At 44.8% G+C, this 11,469-nt stretch overlaps 1 protein-coding gene across 1 annotated transcript in view; it reads left to right on the top strand.

The window, feature by feature from the left end:
* Window positions 1-9,654, top strand: part of LOC132823124 (receptor expression-enhancing protein 2-like) — an 80,927-nt gene extending 71,273 nt beyond the window's left edge. Inside the window, exons 7-8 of the mRNA XM_060836669.1 lie at window positions 1,172-1,338; window positions 7,039-9,654. Coding sequence (XP_060692652.1) covers window positions 1,172-1,338; window positions 7,039-7,113 — 242 coding nt within the window. The 3' untranslated portion in view covers window positions 7,114-9,654. The remainder of the gene's footprint in view (window positions 1-1,171; window positions 1,339-7,038) is intronic.
* Window positions 9,655-11,469: the final 1,815 nt, after the last annotated feature.

Consider the following 11,469-nt stretch of genomic DNA (forward strand, 5'->3'; position numbering starts at 1 on the left):
GACTCCACTTTCAAGGAGCTATGAACCTCTTTGTTCAGCAACACTCCCTAGGACCTTATCATTAAGTGTATAAGTCCTGCTAAGATTTGCTTTCCCAAAATGCAGCACCTCGCATTTATCTGAATTAAATTTCTTCTGCCACTTCTCAGCCCATTGGCCCATCTGGTCCAGATCCTGTTGAAATCTGAGGTAATCCTCTTCACTGTCCACTACACCTCCAATTTTGGTGTCATCTGCAAACTTAATAACTGTACCTCTTATGCTCGCATCCAAATCATTTATGTAAATGACAAAAAGTAGAGGGCCCAGCACCGATCCTTGTGGCACTCCACTGGTCACAGGCCTCCAGTCTGAAAAACAACCCCCTGTCTTCTACCTTTGAGCCAGTTCTGTATCCAAATGGCTAGTTCTCCCTGTATTCCATGAGATCTAACCTTGCTAATCAGTCTCCCATGGGGAACCTTGTCGAACGCCTTACTGAAGTCCATATGGATTACATCTATCACTGTGCCCTCAACAATCCTCTTTGTTACTTCTTCAAAAAACTCAATCAAGTTTGTGAGACATGATTTCCCACGCACAAAACCATGTTGACTATCCTTAATCAGTCCTTGCCTTTCCAAATACATGTACATCCTGTCCCTCAGAATTCCCTCCATGATGGGCCAAATGGCCTGTTTCCACATTGCAGGTATTCTGTGATACAGCACTCAACGTAGATTGAATCACTTTCAAGTCCAGATATTACTGACATTTTGTTGCAGAGATAAAAGACAGTGTTTTTAATTTTGTTTTTAACCATTGGATAGAAATATTTGATTGTGATACCAACGTAGCTCGTTTATTTTTTGGTTATAATCTGATTATTTGAATAATGATCAATAAAGGGGTGTCAGTGTCAAGGCATGAATCAGAGAGCTGTATTAATTATTTACACATCATATAACCTCCAACATACCAAAACCCAAAGGCACTTGCCATGCTGAAAATATACAGTATAAAAGGTGTTTGAAATAGCCCATTTTCTGTGAGATAGTTGTCTCATTTATTTGAAAATTACGCTCCTGATGTGTCAGCACTGTTTTGAGAAGAAGTGTCTTTACGGACTGTCCTCTTACTAACCAATACTTTTGACTTTCCCCCTGTCTTTTCTTGCCTTGCTATTTCTCAGACATGCACTGGCTTCCTTCAGGGGAAGAGGTAAGGAGCACCCAATCCCCCAGGTCTGAGGGAGAGCAGCCGGATGTGAAACCTGAGCAGTTGGACGACGATGTGGAGAAAGTGCCGAAACGCACCCAGAGCCTTAAAGCTCCTAAACAGAAGCTGCAGCGTTCAGAGGTATCCTCAGTCCCTTTACTCACTGCCTATCCAGAGCACTGTTCATATCTGCACTGGTCAGTGTCTGCAATTCCATTGTGCCTACTCCTTTACTTCACAGAGGATTTCTAGCACAGGCTCAGTGCTCCTGGTGCCCAATATCCTCCAACCCCATCAAACTTGATTTCTGTTGATCTCTAGCTGAAAATATGTTGCTGGAAAAGCGCAGCAGGTCAGGCAGCATCCAAGGAGCAGAAGAATTCCTGAAGAAGGGCTCATGCCTGAAATGTCGATTCTCCTGCTCCTTGGATGCTGCCTGACCTGCTGCGCTTTTCCAGCAACACATTTTCAGCTCTGATCTCTAGCATCCGCAGTCCTCACTTTCTGTTGATCTCTAACCTCCATTTCCAAAGGTGACCTCCAGTCTGCTCTCAATGGATACTTAAGTAATGCAGCGTCATAGAGATGTAGCACAGAAAAGAGACTCTGGTCTAACTCATCCATGATGACCAGATATCCTAAATTAATCTAGTCCCTTTTGCCAGCACTTGGCCCATGCCCCTCTCAACCTTTCCTATTCATATACCCTTCCACCTGCCTTTTAAATGTTGTCATTGTACCAGCCTCCACCACTTCCTCTGGCAGCTCGTTCCATACGCGCACCACCCTCTGTGTGAAAAAGTTGCCCCTTACGTCTCTTTTAAATCTTCCCCTCTCACCTTCAACCTATACCTCTAGTTCTGGACTCCCTCACTCAGGAAAAACACCTTGTCTCTTCACCTTATTTATGCTCCTCATGATTTTACAAACCTCTATAAGGTCACCCCTCAGCCTCTGACGCTCCAGGGAAAACAGCCGCAGCCTTTTCAGCGTCTGCTTATAGCTCAAACTCTCCAACCCCGGCCACATCCTGGAGACCAGAAGTGAATATGGTATTACAAGGAAATTACAGATTTCAAAGCAACATTTGGTATCAAGCTTAACTACTGACATTCTTTGAAGAGACAACAAAATTATTGGTCATGATGATGCATGGGTAACAAGCCGAGAATAGATGGATTAGGTCAACAAGGGCCAGTAGCAGGCATCCTCTGCCCTGATCAGATACAGGGACAAGAGTGAGAGTCCAGAAGGTGGTGGTGTCTGCACAGTGCCAAGGTTAAGGATGTCTCTGCAGGACTAGAGTGGGATGGAAATATTCCAGTTAGCTTGGTCTCCGTGGGTTACCAGTAAGTTACGCAGCATGAAAAGTGCCGTTCTGGTAGTGAAGTGTGACCAGCAAGGACCTACATTAGAAAACAGGAGCACTTTTAGATCAAACTGTGGAATTAACAGTGGGAAAGAAGAAAATGGCCGAGGTTTTGGAGGATAGGAAAGATATGGAAGCTTTGGAGAGGGTACAAACAAGTTTTACCAGGATGCTGCCTTGATTGAGGGCTTGTCTTACAAAGAGAGGTTGACTAAGCTCAGACTTTTCTCTCTGGAGAGAAAGAGGAACAGAGGTGACCCAATCGAGATGTACAAGGTAATGAGAGACATGGATAGAGTCAATAGCCAGAGACTTTTCCCCAGGGCAGGATTGACTGGCACGAGGGGTCATAGTTTTGAGGTTATTGTTATAGTTAGGAGGAAGGTATAGAGGGGAACGTCAGAGGTAGGTTCTTCACACAGAGAGTTGTGAATGCATGGAATGCGTTGCCAACGGTGGTGGTGGAAACAGAGTCATTGGGGACATTAAAGCGACTGCTGGACATGCACATGGACAGCAGTGAATTGAGGGGTGTGTAGGTTAGGTTATTTTATTTTACATTAGGATTAATCCTTGGCACAGCATCATGGGTCGAAGGGCCTGTTCTGTGCTGTACTTTTCTATGTTCTATGTAGTTTGTATCTACTGTCACAGGAGAAGACGCCAAAATCTCCCGAGAAGAAGAGAAAAGCACAATGGGGAAAGGAGGGACGAGCTTAGAGCAGGGGGAAAAAAACCATTGGGAAACTCAAGTAGCAAAAGGCTGACGAGTTCTCTGGACCTAATGGCCTTTTTTGAAGATTGTAAAAGACTTGGCTGGAGTGATAGTGGATGCATTAGTTGTAGTTGGTCAAAGTTCCATAGATAAAGGGGAACCTGTAGATGTGGTGTATTTGGATTTCCAAAAAGTATTTGATAATGTGTCACGTAAAAGGTTCGGACATGCAAGTTAAGAGCTTCTGGTGTTGGCAGTGTTACACTAACATAGGCGAAGGATGATCTCGAACAAGAACAAAGAACAGTGCAGCGCAAGAACAGGCCATTCGGCCTCCAAACCTATGCTGACAGATTTTGCCCTTCCACACTAAAACTGTCTTCACTTACAGGATCCATACCCCTCTATTCCCCTCCTATTCATGTATTCATCCGGGTGCTTCTGTGTGAAAAACCTGCCTCACACATCTCTTTTATACCCTTCACCCCCACCCCCGCACACTGAACCTGTGACCCCTAGTAACTGACCCCTCCACCCTGGGAAAAAGCCTCATGTTTTCCATTCTATCCATGCCGTTCACAACCTTATAACCTTCTGTCAGGTCACTCATCAACCTCCTGCATTCCAGTGAAAACAAACCCAGTCTATCCAAGCTTTCTTCATCGCTAAAATCCCCCAAACCAGGCAACATCCTGGTAAACCTTTTCTGTACCCTCTCCAAAACATCTACATCCTTCTGGTAGTGCGGTGACCAGAACTGTATGCAATATTCCAAGTGTATCCTAACCAAAGTTCTATAAAGCTGCAGCATAACCTGTCTCTCCTTATTATCAATGCCCCTTCCAATGAAGGTAAGTGTGCCATAGGCCTTTTTTACACCTGATCTACCTGCACTGCCACCTTCAGTGATCTGTGAACCTGCACAACCTGATCCTTCTGCATGTCATACTGCTAATGGTCCTGCCATTCACTGTATAATTTCCATCTTTCCTTGACCTTTCAAAAATGTATTATCTCCCTTTTCTCTGGATTAAACCCCACCTGCGATGTTTCTGCCCATGCCCCCAGCTGACTTATAACCTGCTGTACCCTCTGACAATCCTCCTCACTATCCGCAGCTTCACCAATGTTTGTATCATCCACAAATTTACTAATTAGATCAACTACATTTCCTCCAAATCATTGATGTAGACCACCGAACAGCAGAGGTCCCAGCATTGATCCCTGCTGGAACACCCATTGTCACAACTCTCCATCCCAAAAAATATCCTTCCACTGCTCCCTTCTGTCTCCTATGATGAAGCCAGTTCTGTATCCATCTCACCAGCTCACCCGATACCATGTGACATCACCTTTTGTACCAGTCTGCCATGAGGGACCTTGTCAAAAGCTTTACTGAAGTCCATATGGTCCACATCAACTGCTCTTCCCTCATCAATCATCTTTGTCATCTCCTCAAAACACTCAGTCAAGTTAGAGAGACATGACCTCCCCTGCACATTGAAGCACATGTATTTCTGACCACCTCCCCTGTTCTTTTCTGCTGCGTTTCTCTGTCTGGTCTTGTTCGTAGTAATGTTTGCCTTGGTTTCTACTTCTCCCTCAATTTCTGCATCTACTGCCCTACTCCTCTGGTTCCTATTATTTGCCACATTAGTTTAAACTCTTCCCCAACCACTCTACCCGCCACCCCACCCCAACCCCGGACATCAGACCTAGTCCTGCCCAGGTGTAACCCATCCAGTTTGTACAGGTCCCAATGCCCTATGAATCTGAAACCCTCCCCCAACACCATCTTTTTAACCATGTGTTCGTCCTGTATATCCTGCTGTTTCTATACTGACTAGCTTGTGGCACTGATAGTAATCCTGAGATAACTACCTTTGAGGTCCTACATTTCAACTTTCTTCCTAGTTCCCCATATTCTGCTTTTAGGACCTCATCCTTTTTTTTTTAGCCAACGTCATTAGTACCAACGTGTACCCTGTCCATTGGCTGTACACCCTTCCCCTCCAGAATGTCCTGCAACCGCTCTGAGACATCCAGGACCCTCGCACCAGGAGGCAGCACACGGTCCTGGACTTGTGTTGCAGCCACAGAAACACCTATCTATTCCCCTTATGATTGAATTCACTGTAAGATTAGATTAGATTAGATTCCCGACAGTGTGGAAACGGGCCTTTCTACCCAACAAGTCCATACCGACCCTCCGAAGAGTAATCCACCCAGACCCATTTCCCTCTGACTAACTCCCTGAACACAATGAACAATTTAATGTGGCCAGTTCACCTGACCTGCACATCTTTGGACTGTGGGAGGAAACCGGAGCACTAGGAGGAAACCCACGCAGACACGGGGAGAATGTACAAACTCCACACAGACAGTCGCCCAAGGTGGGAACGAGAGCATTTCCATGTCTATTTCTCTCTCCCTCTGCAGCAGAGCCAACCACGGTGCCATGAATTTGGCTGCTGCTGTTAACCCCTGAGAGGCCAGTCCCCTCAACAATGTCCTGCTCTGCCTGTGGAGCCCCCCTGCACTGCCTGCGTAGCCCTCCTGCTCTGCCGGTGTAGCCCTCCTGCACTGCCTGTGTAGCCCTCCTGCTCTGCCTGCGTAGCCCTCCTGCTCTGCCGGTGTAGCCCTCCTGAACTGCCTGCGTAGCCCTCCTGCACTACCTGTGTAGCCCTCCTGCTCAGCCGGTTTAGCCCTCCTGCACTGCCTGTGTAGCCCTCCTGCTCTGCCTGTGGAGCCCTCCTGCTCTGCCTGCGTAGCCCTCCTGCTCTGCCTGCGTAGCCCTCCTGCTCTGCTTGCGTAGCCCTCCTGCTCTGCCTGCGTAGCCCTCCTGCTCTGCCTGCGTAGCCCTCCTGCTCTGCCGGTGTAGCCCTCCTGCTCTGCCTGCGTAGCCCCCCGCTCTGCCTGTGTAGCCCTCCTGCACTGCCGGTGTAGCCCTCCTGCTCTACCTGCGTAGCCCTCCTGCTCTGCCTGCGTAGCCCTCCAGCTGTGCCTGGTGCTCACCCATTCCCTTACTGCCTGTGGAGTCTGAGTCTGCGGTGTGACCACGTCCCTCTCCACGCTGTCCACGACACTCTCCGCCTCGTGGATGCTCCACCGTGCCCCCAGGTGCCGCTCCAACTCTGAGACTCCAGCTTCCAGGAGCTCCAGCTGGAGACACTTCTTGCCCACGTGTAGGTCCCGGGCATTGGAAATGAACCCAGCTGCCCAAATCGTGCAAGAGGAGCAGGCTGTGTTTGGGAGCTGTCCTGCCATGTCTTACCCTTAACTTAATTAATCCTACGGGGAGTAAGGAGAAATGAGCCACTTTCAACTTGGAAAAAATTAAGTAGGGGGTGTCACGGGGATCAGTGCTGGGTCTTTGACTATTTATGATCTGCATTAATTACCCAGCCTGAACAAAGTGCTGAGGCCAGTAATGGACAGTACAGTCTGAAAACCCTTTAGGAAACAAAATCTTCCATCCTTCCCTGGTCTGGCCTACTGTGACGGCAGTCCCACAGCAGTACGGTTAACTCTTAACCGCGCTCTGAAATGGCCCAGTGGGTCATGAGTTATTAAGGATTGGGCCAAATCACTGGCCGGGGTAACAGTGCCTCTGTCCCATGAAGACATAATAAGCATTACGAGGACGCGATGATGTAGTGTGAATCTTTCTTCTGCTCGTGGGGATAGGGTGGTTATATGTGAGTTACTTCTAAAGCAAAAGATGTAATTAGTTGCCTTTTAATGTCTCTCTTTTCAGCCACAATCGAAGAGTGTCAAGTTGCGCACAAAGAAGAAGCCTGCAGGAGCTACAAGCAGTCCCGAATCTGCGTGAAGTGGATACCGTGGAAACAAGGTCCTGCAGACTGCAACAGGTCTTTCCTTCTGTCTTCAGTACTTCACTGGTTTGAGTCTGGCTTCAAGCAGGAAGTTGCTAAAGCAGAGAGGAGCCACATTGTGTAAATACGAGCCATGGGGATGTGTCTTTAGCAGGCAGAGGGGAATGCAGATGTCAGCACCACACAGCAGTATTAAGGCAACCAATGAGAGATCAAACAAAATAGGCTTGCTCAGTGTTATCAACATTTCACCAATAGGAACAAGAATTCAAGTCAAAATTTCACCCACCTGTCTCCAAGTAAACATTATTTTCACTTTGTAATAATCACTTGCTTCCTTTCACTGGATTAATCCTTCTATTTTTGTGCTTCCTGTCCTGTCATGTTTTGTGAAAAGAAAGCACGGGATCTAAATCCATGTTTGTTACAACTTTAACAAATTAATTTAAAAGTCTTTGATTGCAGATAAGTTTCTGACCTTCCACTTGGAACTGACTGTGAACCATGTCGAAGCAGCTCTTGGAACCTGCAAAGTTAATGGCTTTGGTTTTCAGTCCATTCAAATCCTAAAACAGAAAAGAAATGGCTAATGTATTTTGTGTTTGAACTGCAATTATTCATGGAACCTTCCGGAAGACAAAAACAGAATGTTTTAAAAGATCTGTAATGCAAACGAGTTGATAAATTGTTCACTCAATAATTTAACGAAAACGTCAGCTGCAGAACATGCAGGTACAATGTATTTTGAAGAAGTTCTGAGAATGTGGTGCCATCTTTAAACATTTCTGATGGTAGATTCGCAGTATTTAGAGGCTGATCATTAAAATCTATGCAACAGGAGAATATTTATATATAAATTTGAAATTTCACTTTGTAGGAGTGAACAGGAAGACTGCCTTATGAGTATTCTACACCCCATTGGAGAAAATGAGAAAAGATTTAATGCACTGGAATTTCTACAATCTAAATGAATGTGAGGGGGGTTGTTGCTTTGGAATTATTGACTGTGAACAGAAAGTGCTTTGATGTGATATAGAGTGGAAGTGAATAGAAAGTGATGTGGGTTGTTGGAAACTGAGAGTGAAGAGATGGAGCTTCTTCACTTGGAATTGTACATAGTAAGAGACAGGTTTAACTAAGTCCATGGAGCAGTGGCTTTATTAGACTGAAATTGCAGGAAGTGGTAGAGATTTGGTTAATGGAACGGAATTAGTTTTCTGTATTGGGATTCTGAGTAAGATCTGGAGTTCATTGTCCCCTTAATCTTGTAAGGTTCTGAGATGGGACTCATTGAGATTCTTTTCTACAGAAGTAAGATTCAAGTTGTTATACTGATGATCTGTTCTTGAATTTCTGCATGTTTTTCATAAGCGCAGCAATTGTAAGGTGGTGATGCCTCCTCTGTGGACAGCTGGAGTCAGGATGTCAATAGTGCCCCAGTTTCTGGAACCCCGTGGGGAACTGGTTGGCAATGAGTTGGAAACAGTAACTCAATCATTCAGGATCTTCCTATACCATATATACTGAGAATGAAGAGAGACTGATTTGTGCATGTTACCAGAACCTTGAAATGAAATGAATTGACGGTTGGATTTTTGCTCTTCCTCGTGTTTATACTATTGATTGTTATTTTTGATTTCCCATTGATTTCCAGTGGCTACTCTGGGGCAGAAGTTATATAATATAAATAAAATCAGTAGTAACGTAGGGAATTGACATTGTGTGAGCTTAGTGTGGCTTATAATTATGAAGTTCCAGGGAAATTGCTATAACGAATATAGCTGGCTGAACAGTATAGGCTGTAAAATTGTAAATACACTGTAGAACAAACCATATACCGGACTTGTATGAAAACCCAGTGTTATAATCATATATTTGGTGATTTTTGAAGTCCTCCTTCAGCATCTGGCTGGTCAGCATTCTCCAATTAGCTCATGTAGCTAACACAAATGTTGACAGTACCATCCATTTCAATATTTACTGTCACTATTGCTCAGTTTGCTTCAGTATATTCAGGTTTGCGCAAGGGAAAGGGAGCACAGCTGCGCCTATAAAGAGGCTCAAAAATCAACGTTCTTCCCAACTTACCACAAAACATGGGCAAGTCTGAAAGCCCCCTGTGTGTGAGCCTGAGCCTCAAAGATTGGTATGAAGCTGTTTTTTAAAAAAAATTTTGTTTTAGGAGAATGGGTCAACACATCACCCTGACTGCTCAGTGTACATTCCTGGTCTGCGTTGTTTGCATTGGATGTACATCAGCTGGCAAATCTAGTTAGAGACAAAAAAGCCAGCAGATGCTGGAATCCATGGTAGATAGGCAGGAGGCTGGAAGAACACAGCAAGCCAGGCAGTATCAGGAGATGAGGAAGCCGACGTTTTGGGTGTAACCCTTCTTCAGAACAGGGGGTGGGTGTAGGGGGAGCTGCAGATAAAGAGGGTGCCAAGGGCAGGTGGTGAAACCGGGATGGGTGGAGACAGGCAGAGAGTATGACCTGGTTGGTCAATGGGAGGAATGAATCTAGTAAGTGGCAGGAAGAAGTGGAATGGAGGGCGAGGGGTTGGGTAGGGAGTTGGGGGATGGGAGGGAGGTTATTTAAAATTGGAGAACTCAATTTTGAGTCCTCTAGCTGTAGGCTGCCCAGGCAGAAGATGAGGTGTTGTTCCTCCAATTTGCAGTTTGGTTCATTGTGGCAATGGAGAAGGGCAAGGATGGTCATGTTTGAAAGAGAGCAGGAAGGGGAACTAAAACCCGCATGATATTAGTGGTTTTTCACTGTGGTTTGAACAAGATGAGTTGCCTTCTTTTAGACTTTAATTGTAAATGTCATTGCGAAAACCATAAATGGACTTATATAATGTAAAAGAACCTCTGCTGACTGATGTAAGCCATGATGAATAGGTTCCCATCGCAGGGACTTGTGTCAATGGTTCCTGTGGAAACTATCTCAGTCCACAAAATACAGAAGGATAATTGCCTAAAAGAAACAAAAACTCTAGGATTCCGCTTGCATCAGACTCCTGTTAATCAAGGGGAGCTGTGAAGTGGAGGTGCTGGTGTTGGTTTGGGGAGGACAAAGTGAAAAGTCACATGGCACTGGGTGACGTCCACTTCACCTGACAAAGGGGCAGTGCTCCGAAAGCTTGTGATTTCAAATAAACCTGTTGGACTATAACTGGTGTCATGTGACTTTTCACCTCAATCAAGGGGAACAGTTTATAGAGAATGCTATTGATGTCCTAGTAACTCACATATTGTTTATATTATATATATCTTAAAGAGAATGTTAGTCTCATTTTACCTAAAAGCTGTACTTCCTTCTGACTACTTCAGCTAGGTCCTGTACTTGTAAGTGGTGATCATTGCTTAATGATGTTCAATATAAAAATATTTGACAAAGGTTTTTTTATCAACATTAATTTGCATCTTATCCCTTTTTATTCCTCAAAAGGGTTTGTTAGACCCTTTTCCATGAAGACAGTTGTTACCATAGTGACATGGGCTTTTGTAAGGACGCATAATATCTGCTCTCATTTCTAACCATCCATAAAACTTGGCGATATGTTAGTTAGTTTGTGTAACTCACGGTGTCCCAATGTTTCTTATGTTGGTTAATATCAGTTATTGCTGAAAATGTGTTGCTGGTTAAAGCACAGCAGGTCAGGCAGCATCCAAGGAACAGGAAATTCGACGTTTCGGGCCAGAGCCCTTCATCAGGAAAGATGTGATTCCTGATGAAGGGCTCTGGCCTGAAACGTCAAATTTCCTGTTCCTTGGATGCTGCCTGACCTGCTGTGCTTTAACCAGCAACACATTTTCAGCTCTGATCTCCAGCATCTGCAGACCTCACTTTTTACTCGAAGATTAATACCAGTTATTCATAACAAGGCAGTTTGGAGTGGGTGAGCCAAGTTCTATCCTCCTCTCGAGTATTGCCTGTATATTATTTAAAGACCGTGAAAGGCCAGCAGTGGAACAGTGAAATGGAATTACATGGATTAAAAATCACAGCCAGCAAAGCAGTAGGAATCACAAGTATCCACCATTTAAAGCTGTGATGGAAAAATACAAGGAGCCTGACCTTAACCAGTGAGGAAGTTGTGTTTTGGGGTTTATGTAAATTTAGATTTGCTGTTTTGACCCTGCTGTATACAACACTGTCACTTATAAAGGAGCCAATTTGTTACAAACCTTAGTCTTGCCTGAGGTTTTTTTTCTATAAAAAAGCTGCTAGTCTGTGCTGACCACTGAAATCCTCTCAAAGAAATATGGGTGATCGTTTTCCATTGACTGAAATGTTGATTTATTTTTGTTTAATGTTTGACAGTACATTCGCTAGAGTGTGCTGAAAACA

Source organism: Hemiscyllium ocellatum, chromosome 16 (assembly GCF_020745735.1).
Source record: "Hemiscyllium ocellatum isolate sHemOce1 chromosome 16, sHemOce1.pat.X.cur, whole genome shotgun sequence".
Taxonomy (NCBI): Eukaryota; Metazoa; Chordata; class Chondrichthyes; order Orectolobiformes; family Hemiscylliidae; genus Hemiscyllium; species Hemiscyllium ocellatum.